The 12,588-nt window shown below is 39.5% G+C and overlaps 1 protein-coding gene across 24 annotated transcripts in view; it reads right to left on the bottom strand.

Annotated features, from left to right (window-relative positions):
- RBFOX1 (RNA binding fox-1 homolog 1) overlaps nucleotides 1–12,588 on the bottom strand; it is a 1,150,782-nt gene that overhangs the window by 1,015,978 nt on the left and 122,216 nt on the right. For all 24 annotated transcript variants that reach the window (XM_074553000.1, XM_074553022.1, XM_074553010.1 and 21 more), the window contains exon 2: nucleotides 5,488–5,547. In XM_074553000.1, the coding sequence (XP_074409101.1) occupies nucleotides 5,488–5,547 (60 nt within the window). The remainder of the gene's footprint in view (nucleotides 1–5,487; nucleotides 5,548–12,588) is intronic.

The raw sequence follows: 12,588 nt of genomic DNA on the forward strand, positions 1-12,588 counted from the left end.
ATTGGCAGGGGTAACTGCCTAATTTATATCCCTCATCCTGATGTATAAATAAAATAAAATAAATTATTGAAAAATAAATAAAATAAATTAAAATTATATAAAATTAAATAAATTAAAATTAGGTAAAATTAAATAAAATTAAGTAAAACTAAATTATAAAAAATAATACTAAAAATAAAACAACTAGAAGTATCTAAGTAAATATAATAATAAATATAATAACATGGTACTCTAAAATAATCTAATAATATAATGTGAAAATATAATCATATAATATAATATGATGCAATAATTTTGTTTAGAAGTAATATATAGAATAGAAATCAAATAGAAATAAAATTAAAATAAAATAGAAATAAAATAGATAGAAATTCTGATTCTCAGAGTTCTCCAAAATTTTTATTGCTGGATCCCAGAAGCAGGTTTTCGAGTTGGTTTGCTTGGTTTTGTTTTCTTTTCAAATCCTGGATATTAGTATTTTACAAACACTGTTAATATGGGTAGAATGCAAAATATAAAGAAAATTAAAAATACTATCTGAACTATAAATACTTTCTGCATTAATGATGCATTGATTTATCTGCCTCTAAGACACACGAAAGCATCAAAATGAACGGGATGTGATTCCCACAGCACACTGAACAGACCTGGTTTGATGGTTGAGAGTCTTGCTGTGCAAACTGTTATACAAATCCATAATTGTATTCGTTTATTCTCCCAATAGCACATTTTCACAAAACCTGACTGAAAACTGAGATTCAAATACCAAGTAAAGCAAAGTGATCACTTCCCCTTGAGTTTCACTTGGATGGTGCAAGCAGAAATGACAGCAGTGCTGTACGAGATGGATTTCTGTGCCCCGTTTGTTACAGCCTCTCCCATCCATCTCTGGGTGCACACTGCACCTGCAACCAACCCAGTCCTGATGGCAGTGAAGAACATCAACTTCTGCTCACCTTTCGTGTAACTCTGGTGCAGACGCTGCCTTTTCCTGTGTTTTCTTCACCTCCATCCATTTATTCTTGGATTGTGAGAATGCTCACAAGCCCCTCCCTGAAAGCCTACTAAATTCCAGTATTGAGAAGTACCAAAATTTCATTACTAACAGCAGCAAAAGCTTTTGGTTTTCTCCTTTGCTTTTTCTGCATTTCCTTCTAAAAGAACCCAATTTCTTCTTTAGACTTGTCTTGTGTCTGTGCTTAGCTGCTGTCTAACTCCAGCTTTTCTTTCCACACCAGAATCATGATTATTCAAGCACATGCAAGGATCTTGTATCAAACCATACCTGGCATTTCAGCAGCTCTCTGGATTCACCTGCTTGTTAGCACTTGAATTTCCTGCTATTGGAAATTGTTTATTCTTATTTTATTTAATCTCCCATCTCCTTGGCTAAAGCACAAACACAGAAGAATCTCTAATGGTGAAATGAAGGAAGGCTAGGAGAACAGGGCAATTTCTTAGTTTCATCTCTCCTGCCAGAAAAGATGACACCTGACTCAATTTTAATCAATGAAAAACTCAAAACTTCAACCGTGTCAACTTATCCTGGAGATCTGCTTCTCTACAAATAATAAATCAGCTCCAGCTCTGTAGACACCACACCATTACCACTCCAGGCAAGGTTAACTCTGATAAACAACATTCAGCACCTGATTTAATAACAACACACAAGTACAGGCTGCTGGAACAGGGAAAAGGTGTCAATATATTACAGGAGTTTGAATCTAGGAATAACCGGTTTGTCCTAACTTCATTCATCACTAAGTAATATTTCTAATTTGAGGGTTTTCCCTGTACAACCACTAATGGTAACACTGTCTCAGCATTTAAATGATACTGGAGTATTTTCTAGGAGACATTTCCAGAAAATGTGGAAATATTCTCCATAATATATAGAATAATAACACAGCCATGGGAGCAAAACCCTGTGAGCAGATGGAGGTGGAAGGAGCAGAACTCAGCATTCTGTACCTGCTTCTGACTTCTCCCATCTGCTGTGCATTAACACAGCAACATTTCATCTGCCTGCATTCCCAAATCAGTAATGAGATGGAAAACTTTACAAAATCTTCCCACAATAAGCACCTCAAGTAAAATTTTCCCCTCATATTCATCACTCCCCTCATAAACCACTCTCTGATCCTCATGACAGAGCTGTAAAGAATTTTCTCTATTTTTCAGTAGATGAGATAGTTTCCTCTATTTTCCATATAAATGAGTTTGAGAAATAAAACCAAATTTAGCCAGATATTCCCCTGATTTGTTGGTTTTATTGGCACAGGTTAGATCAACTCTGTGTTACTGTTTGAGATGCCTGCACAATGCACTTTCCCTTCTCCCCTCCCACCCAAGCCATTATCCAAATGCTCTCTGATAATGCTCAGGGAAGACTTATTTTTGCTTTCAGTTCTATTGTTCTCTCCCTGCTAGTGACAGATTCATTTAATATTTTTTTAAAGGATGCTAACACGCATTCTATTCAATAGGAATCTGAAATTTAAAGAAAACCACCTTTTCTTTTTTTTTGCAAGTCATTATCCCCAGCTAATAGATATCCCTCCTGAAGCAGCAGTAGAGATGAAGTAATTTCAGGTACTATCACATTTCTATTCAGATCACAGGCAGCAATTCTTGCAGCGATTTTATTTCTCAGCAAAAATCATTATTGTCCCTCCTGAATTACCCTGAAGAGTTCTATTTTACTCCCACTACCTCTTCCCAACATTTCTTGATTAAAAAACAGTACATGATATTTGTTATCAAATATCAATACATAGACGAGAGTGGGAGAAATGGGGACTGGGGGAAAAGCAAAGGCACTTTAGAAAACATAAACCTTTAATAAGCAGGAAGGAGAATTTAAAGCAGCCTAAGAAAGACTGTGAACTGCAGATAGAAGAGTGCAGCACTTAAAGGAAACCAGAAGAAAAAGGGACAGAAATCCAAGGATCCAGCCCAAATCCATCCCTCCATGGTCTGTCAGAGTCTTTAATTTTACAGCTTCCTAAAGCTTCCAGTAATAATTCCTCCAGTTAGATTTTCTTAGCTCTGCAGGTACAACCAACTGCCTGATGAGATTTAAGAACAAAAGAGAGGCTTTAAAAGACTCAATCACTCAGCTTAATGAAAACATCTTGAATTATTTAACAAACAATCTATTAGGCAGCTCCAGCTATCAGGAAACATGAAGTTTGATAGATCTGACTCCCTGCTGGAGTTTTATATCACAGTGACTCCAGCCCTTTCCATGCACTCTCAGTGATGTAACACAGGAGTGAATTCAGCCTGAGATTGAGCTGCATTAGACTTTCATATAGAATCTGTCACTAAGAGCAGGAAAAGCAGCTAACAATTATTTAAAAAAAGGAAAAAAAACCTGGAAATAAGCTTTTCAGGCCCTGGAACTAGGGTATTATTCAATAATTCGTTCTCAGGTCCATTTGAATTCTCATCTGTCAACTCTCCTTTTATTACCAGACTGTTCTATAAGCAATGATCTGGCAACACACTTGAAAAATCTACGTATTCCTCCTCATCCATCACAACAAACAATTTTCCAAGCAACAACAGAGACAGTGTAATTTCAAGAGCAATAAGCTCAACTCCTAACTCATTATTTTTTTGCCATTGTGGTGTGGCATAAGAAATATCATGGAAAACAGGAAACCTTTTCCTCTTCTCATCACAACCCTCTTCAATACATTAAAATGCATTCCTAAAAGTGTCTCTAGAACTCTTTCCATTACTCAAAAATGAGCAAAAAATAATTAAAGTCCAAGTTACTGAGGCTCAAGGAAGACAATTGAAATCTTGTTTGTTAAGTAACTACTTCAATGTGTGAGGACACTTTGTTACAGACAACAAAAGGATTCAATCACAGGAAAAATAAGAAAAATAAAAATAGAACTCTCTGAGACAGTTTGACCAAGCAATTCAGTAAAGCCCCCACCCTCTCAGTACAAAATGACAGGTGTTCATCAAATCTTGTTCTGCACTTGTAAAAACATTTTTTAGTTCAGAGAACACATTCAGCCAGAGAAACACTACATCATTCTTCAAAACATTCCTTTTTAACTGACACAAACCTAATTTCCATGCAAATATATGAAGCACAAAAAACCCAAGTTCCTAAAAATAAACCTCCACCTCTCAGAACATCATTCTCAAAGTTAACTTTTGACAAACCAACAGAAAGGCTGTGACTGTGTAGCAAAACGTTCCAGCAAAAAGCATCAGTGCAGGAAGAATTATTGAAAGATATTATTCCAAAACCTACTATACAGGGTAAAAAAAAGGATCCTGTCAAATCATCAGAGAAGCTAAAAACCTCTTGTATACATTTCCACTTTTCAAGATATTTTTGTATTTCCGTTGGTGTGACTAAGCACTTTCCAAGCCAGAGATTTCCAACTGAAAGACAGTGTTCATTTGGAGAGGGTCCAACCACCTCCTCCTTTCAGGGAGCTGTTAATGGTTGATGCTCATGTTTAAAACAGCATTAATCATGCCTGCAAACAGGGAGAAGGGGGTTGCCAAACATTCAAAATACTGAGTATTTCCTTATTCTGGCATAAATCCACACTCCTACAACCTCGAGTCTGAGGGGATACAGATTAGATAATCAGAAAAAGAGGGGGGGAAATACCCAAACTAAGTGTTCACAGTGACATCATTTCAATTCCTGGCACTATCCAAGGAGAGGCACTTGGAAAGGCCTGGTAGCACAATATTACTGCTTTAGAGAGACCAAAAAACATATTAAAGGACCTTTACTGCAATGAATGATTAACTCTGAGTGACATCAGCCTGTGCTGAGTATCACCAGCCCCTCAGTAAATCAGACAGGGCTGTAAATCCACAGACCTCAGCATAACCTTGGTTTGTGGCACACATTTCCTGCCAAAATGGGGTATTATAGAGAAAATGGAGCATGCAGCACAGACACAGGGTAGGTTATACCCAACCTTTAGGCCAGGACAAGGCAGATTCCTTTTGGTCCAGCCCTGCTCAGTTTCCATCCAGCAGGGGCCTTGCCCTTGTGAATGCTTTGCTCTTGCATGGCTCTGAACTCACCCAAATTTCTGCTTTCTCTTTTTGCACCTGCCCTCCTCACTATAACATGGAATTCCAGAGGTGTTTCCAGTCATACCCCACCCTCCCATTCCTCTAACTTTGCAGAGCAGGGACACAGCTTAGAGCCCTCTGAGTGCAGGTGACACAATTCATAGCACAGAGAGCCACGGGGCTATTAATGAACCCAACTACAACAATTCTAATCACTTTGCCTCTCCTTGCTAAGACAGATATTCCCTGTACTACATATTCACATATTAAAGAGCATTTAAGCCAATTCAAGTGCAGTCACTTCAAAAGCAGCAAGGTGTCACAGGTAAGAGTTAGTGCCAGTGATTGATGACTGAAGCAATTTAAAAGATGATCTAAACTCAGTTACAAAATCTAATCTCTTCAGCAAAATGCTTTACTTACTGGACCTTGAGGACTGTTCTTGGCACTGGAAACCAGAGTCATAACATCAGATTTATAGTCCTGAAAAGAGAAAAGGGGAAAAAATAGTTAGATTAAAGATAATAGATGGCACTTTACATGTCAGGAATAAAGACCAACATTGAGCACCACTGTGATTAGACTCAGAGGTGCCATTAGTAAAACATTTGATTATGGAGATTTTCATTGCTGTTCATCTTGTGCCTTAGACCCTTCTGACTGAATTACACACTTTTTTGGTTTCACCGTAACTATCCCCAAGGAAGGCAGCAGCCTGATGTCTCTTTTGGGAGGCAGTGGGGTGGAAGGACAGGATTTCTGAATTTCAGAAACTTGGGAGAGAGCTCCATTGCACTTCCTGAACCAGCCCTGCACATGAAATTTGGGTGACAGTTTCCCAGCCACTCAAAATTCTCTCAGCACCTGATGACAAATGACTCTCCATTCCATCAGAGGGACCGTGGTTTATGTCCTGTAAATGTTATTCCAAAGCCCTGCAGCACAGGCTGAGCAGGAGGCAGGCCCCTGGCTATGCTGCCTCACCATTCTTGTGTCACATCTCCATCTAGGTGCACCCTAAAGCAAAGTAAAATCCCTCATTTTTTACCCCTCAGGAAGCTTCTCCTACAGCCCAGCTGGCATTCCACAAGTCACAAAGCAGTTTGGTGCTTGGGCAGGAGAAGAAGCTGAGTACTCTGCTGTTACTGCAGATAATACAGAAACAGAGGCTTGGAGGGGCTTTTAACAGGAGATAGAAATGCCATAGTGTCTAAACACAGGAGCAATAAATTCAACTGCAAGACTGCAGTAATTAAAACAGTTCTGATTTTAGAAGGATATGTTAGGAAGAGTTAGCACACCAAATTCTTGCATCTCCCCTAGTGAATACAGCCATTACACTCATATTTGTATTTTGAAAAGGCCAGCCAGGGCTGGCCTTCTCTTGTCATGGCATCCCTGTCAATAAAGATCAGATTTACATGGCAAGCCAAGCTACACAGTTCCCCCTATTGTCTGAGAATTAAAGTCTGATAAGCTGAAATTGAGGCCTATCTATCCAAGACAGCAAAGAGTAACTGCTATAAACTTCTAATTATCATCATCAAGCATGCCTCCATTTATAAAGCTTCTAGAGCCTTTATTTATAGGAGATGTGCTATGACCCAGAAGACAGATCATATTTCAGGGAGCTGGTAGTAATTCTCCATCCTTCACCCTGAGTATCTCCAAGTCTCTAAGCTGCACAAATTAGAATATCCCTCGCTATCCATTCCATTTAGCCATGGCAAACACCAAATCCTTTACAGAAGTGCCAACAAAACTTCACAAGGTGTCAATAGATAAAGTACCACCAAAATCACCTCCCAAACCCCTGCAGCCCAATTCCATTTCTTCCATAGAGGACAGCAGTCACTGTTGTCCACTAAGAAGCTGCAAACTGAGACCAACATTGAAGAAAACCACCAAGCAAATCTCTATTCTAGCCCTGGATGGTTTCAGAGTGCCTTCCTACCCTTACCCATTGCTGTGCTTTTGGTGCCTTTTCAGGTTTTCACTCCTGTTGCTCTCCTCCCTTGTGTCCCTGCTCCTGCTTTGTGCAGCAGGATGGATGTGCAGCTCTTGGTATTCCCTGCCCATTTCCTTCCCTCCTGGTTCCAGAGCTCCTCAGGCTGCACCATTTCCCTGAGATCACAGCTTCACAGGGCTCAGGAAGGACTGGGGCAATCCAAACAAACCTTTTTGCAGGGCTGTTCCTCCTGGGAAACTCCCTAGGAGAGGCAGGCAGGCAGAGAGAAAACACATTTTTGTTTCACACCACTCTTCCAGAAGGCAATGCCCCGAGTTCCAAATAAATATGACATTTTAAGCAGCTATTTTGCAAATATACTTCTTTTTCCTCCCCAACCCAGTTAATCTCTAAGCATTGCACAGCTCTGTATAGCAGTAATAACAAATTAATAAACAGCTTTAGGCCAGTGCTGCATGTGGGACAGCTCCTTGGGAAGCTTGTGCTGTGCTCCCTGTTAATAACTCCCTCACCACCTGTGAAAATCCAGGCACATTGAACCAGAAAATAAAAGCAAAAATAGCAAAACTCCTCAGGTTTAGGTTGTTTTTAGGGGGGGCAGAGAATTCCAACAACAATCCAGATTAATCTAAACCTGTTAGCAAGAGCCCAAATAATTTCTCCAGTAATTCCAGGTGCTTGGACTGGGACCCACCAAACCCCCTTCTCCTCCTCCTGCATCACACAGGCTGAAATCACCGTTTCCTCACTCCAGCTGCAACAGCAGCATTCAGCTCTGATAGACAAAGGAGATTAATTCCCATCATAATGATTTTCACATCTAAGACACTTTCCTCTACACCATTTCTGTATTTACAGCAAACAAAAAATTGGTTTGTGGAGTTGCTTTCACACTCATTTTCAGGTAATGTGTCACAATAATATCTGGTACATGTTCAGGTTATGCAGAGTATTGTGCCACTGACAAATCATTTAACTATGCACTTGTCTTGGAGGCTGCAGGAAAATGGAAATTACACAGTTTCAATGCTGCAGCAGCACAATAAACAAAAACTTTCTCCCTCCTGTAGAGCTACACTTCATGTTCCTATCAGTGCCTCCTCCAGGTAATTTCTTTTGAGTCTCTTGTTTCCATTAACATTTGTATTTTGAGGTGATTTCTACTTGGTACTCGAAGATGGAATTGCAACAACCATTTACAAGCTATTTTATTTTCAGGGTCTGTTCTGTTACCAAGGGCAGCTGTGCTGTGTCCATGCCAGGCTTTCCAGAAGTTTCTTATGATTCCCATTACTGCCCATCTGCCCTTAGAGAAATCAAGAAATAGCAATAAAACACTCCCTAAATTTTATGTGGGCCACAGCCTTCTCCCCACCCCTCAAACTCAAAGTTTGGACTAAATGTCAGCTAACAGACATTACTTTCCATTCTTCTGACTTTAATGGGAAAAATAAATTTTGGCAGTCTTTCCCCAGTGTTAAAAGTCTTAGCTACTCCCTGGGGATAAAAAGAATCAATGCAAGTAAGATCCATATTTTCTTTCTTGGAACACCACTACTTCCAGCAATTTATTTGACTGACTATGCCTTCTATTACCATGTAAATTGTTTCAGGCTGCAGAAAAAAAAAAAGTATTAATCTCCCCTCAGTAAGTCATAAAATAAAGAAATCAATTTCAAGGTCAATTTAGTCTAAATAACACCTGCTGCCCTTTTTGTAACATGCAGACTCCTCTGAAACACTAAGTTGCTGTCTATAAAGGCATCAGTACGTGATGTCTCACATAAATCAGGGTGCTGGATGGTACAGGGCAGCTGATTTGCAGGGTACCAAGTGGGGCTGGCAAACAAGCCCAGAGCAGAGCCCTCCTCATCGCTCCTCTTCATCATCAGCACGAGGCTTTGCACAGAAAATAACGCCAGGGGAGCCTGGGGTCTGCAGGTTCTGCAAGGAATTTGTGCCTTGCCAGGTGCTGGGGACATCCAGGGAGCCCCAGCTCCCTGCTGGGAGCATTCACGGCCATGAAGGGTCAGCAGCCTCAAGGGGAGCTCCAGAGAAGGGGAAAAGGACAAAAAAAAAATAGCAGGAACAAGAGGAAATCTTTCCTTCTGTTGGAAAGCAGAGTGGAATGGCAGAGACTGGAAATAGGATAATGATTTTTTTTCTTCCCCTATCCTAAAATTCAGAAAAGGGAAACTAATTGAAATATTCTCTTTTATTCCTCTTTTAAGTGGAAATCTATTTCTCTTTTGGTCAAAACTATTCAATCTTTCTTTTAAATATAATTAGTGTGCTCTCCTAGTAGCACATGACTGTATTTGGTGGCTCTAAATGGGCTGGACATCCATGTCCTTCTCCTGAAAAGTTTGCCTTGAACTCTGTAACCTCTCTGGGGTAGAAAGAAAAGCTCCAAAGCCCCAGGACTGGGTGGCCTGGCCACTGTGTTCCTCCCCTCTGTGGTACTTCTTTCCCATAAGAATACAACTATTTTTTCCTTTCCGATGTCCCGTTCACAGCAGTGCTGGTGCCTTGGTAAATCCGAAGTTCCTGACAGGTTTTCATTTGTTCCTCGGGGTCCCCCAGCAGAAGATAATCTGGAAAATCAATACCCAAGCAACAAAAGTTCCTGAATGAAGCAAATATTCAGATATTCTGGAAATGGGGACTTCATATTCCTGTAAGACTTCTCTAATGAAAATAAAACAATGTCCTGAAGGCTTCTGAAAAGGGCTGAGACAAAAGGATGCACAAGGCTGAGCAGACAGCAAACTGAAATCAATTTACAGAGAATGGTCTGACACAGGAACCCTTCAAAGCAGGAACAGATTGTGGCTTCCCTAACAGAGGATAGGATACCCAGGATACCCAGGAGAGGGAACAGCCCCAGGTGTCCCCAGGCTCACAAAGAACAATGCTCCATGCAGAAATGCCACAGCAGCAGAGCTCTCTCTCCATTGTGGGCAACAGCAGGTGGTGTCCAAGGCCTTCCCAGCATTTATTGCATGAATCTGGAATTACTGAGGGGTTTGTTCTACACAGCAGGAATACCTTCCTACTGTGCCCAAAGAGAAAACAAATCCCAGTTCTATCATTTAGAGCAGGGAATACACACCATCCCTGTTAGCACTGGAATGTGGAGCCATTTTCATATTTATATAGACTTTGCATGCATTCAGCTTTACCTGGAAGGCAACATTTCACCAAATAATCAAAATATAATTTAATCAACTCTGATATATTCATATATTTATAGAGTGTAATGATTGCCCTATGATGATGCACTAGCAAAAAGGAATGCAGACCTTTTCCTTCAGATAACACTCAGTGAGTCAAAGGTTACATAGAAATAAATTGGAAAATATAAAATCACAGAAAAAAAATCATTTATTTATTGGATAGAAGAAAATATTTCATTTTTTAAATCCATGGTCCTGAATCCTATTTAATGCAAACTTCTCTGTGAAATCCCACTATCACAAGCCAAGGATAATGGCTGTGAGTCAGGAGCTGCCAATATACTGATTCAGTGAGTCAAGAAACAAGGATGAGATTTAGTAGGAGTGATAAGCATATTAATGTTATATCATCCAAAATCATACAAATACTCATTTTGCAGTTCAATGTGTCTAATAGCATGAGATTCCACAGTAGAAAAACAAACAGAAGCCTGGCATGGCTGTCCAAGGGCTCAAAAGATTAGAAACACAAGAAAAGAGCAACTTTTTAAAAAGGGTTTAATTGTTTGAGGTGAAGGAACAGGAACAACCACTAACTTCAGATGCACAGCAGAAAGAGCAGTCTAAGACATACAAAGAGGTTTTTTTAATGGGAAATTATCTTTTCCACGTGCCAAGATGCAGTTTCAGAATCCTGAACAATGAAGTCCTGTAAATAACAGGGGGAGATGTCTCCCAAAAGGGAAGAATAGAAGCAGTGCAAGAAGAAACCCAGAATATTCCTAACTACTCCTGCTCAGCTGAATGATTCTGTATTCCCTAATCCTCCAGCAGGCCATGAAGTGGGTAAATTATTGCAGGATCTGCTGTGAAATCAAGGTGAAGAAAAAGACAAAACAAGTGGAGAGTTAAATAAATACTTTCAAAATGTAATCACAAAGGGCACAGATGAGCCTGTCTGACATTGCCCATTATCTCCTGAGCAGAATTACTTTAGGTTTACTGAGGCAGGAGATTTCAGTCACCTACAAGTCACTCAGGAACATTTATCTGGGAGCATTAGGAGACAATCAGGAGCAGAATCTGCAGAGCAGTGATAACCATCACAGGGTTTGCCCTTGCTGGAACAGAGCAGAGGAACAGCAGCAAAGGTCCCCAGGGATCTCAAACCAGCCCTTGGTACAGCCCAGTGACACCGCAGCTGAGTTCAGATAAGAAATCAAAAGTTTCTCTTTGCCAGAAGCTCAGATAAACCCAGCTGGGTTTATCTCTCCTCCAAACAGCCTGGGAAAATGTTTCCAATGATTCCTGATTTCACCAACCAAAACTGAAAGAAACAACCACTACCTGCAGATGCACAGCAGAAAGAGAGCGCAAGAAATACAAGGAGCTTTTTAAATGGAAAATTATCAAATTGTCTTTTCCACGTGCCAAGAAGAAGCTTCAGAATCCTGAACAACGATGGAATACTCACAGGAATATTCTCCCATTGCATTCCATCAGGAAATGGTTAATTCACTAACTAGCCAACATTTTCATTAAGTGGATTTAAAGGCAAAAGATCAGCTGCAGGATATATCCACATTATTTGTTCCCCCAGGCACAGAAATATTCCTTATGCTACAGAATTTTAATTCAATTATTATATTTTAAATCTGTTACCTGCCTGATCACTGTTGCAGGATGCTCCTCACAAAATATACTTTTCATCTGATTCTCTGGCATATATTATATATATATATATAATATTTATATATATTGATATATAATATACATTTATCTGTAATATATATTTATATATAAAATATTGTAAATAATGTTACTATAATATTATAATATATTATAATTTACTATATATAGAATAGATAATATAATTTATATTTTTTATATATATAATATTTTGCAGGGCTGTTCCAATCTAAGCACTAATATTCTGCTATAGCAATCCACCACCCACCTTGCATTGTTCTGCCCCAAAATGCTTAGACAAGATATGATGAAGTTTCTGGGGCTGAGACTTCAGAAAATAATCAATGTAAGGCTATTGTTACATTACTGGGAGCAATTCCATGACTGTGAAGTTCACTTATTTAGAATTGGTATCTCTTTTATTACTGTAAAATTAACAAGCATTACATGGAGTCTTTCAGAAAAAAAAGACCAGAATATTCCTGTCCAGTCTTTGCTGTATTACCTGCATATAAATCTCTTCTGTAGGTACTGCTTCCAGTCTGACATGACAGAGTCATGACTCAAAATAGAAATATTTCACTGCTGTGGAGAATTAGCAGTTGTTAGAGGCTAAACAGTGGCTCTGCTTTCAGTGCTCTGAGCAAACAGCTGAGTGCTCCTCAGCTCCCTGGTGACACCACAGAGCAT

The sequence above is a fragment of the Zonotrichia albicollis genome, chromosome 16 (assembly GCF_047830755.1).
Source record: "Zonotrichia albicollis isolate bZonAlb1 chromosome 16, bZonAlb1.hap1, whole genome shotgun sequence".
Taxonomy (NCBI): domain Eukaryota; kingdom Metazoa; phylum Chordata; class Aves; order Passeriformes; family Passerellidae; genus Zonotrichia; species Zonotrichia albicollis.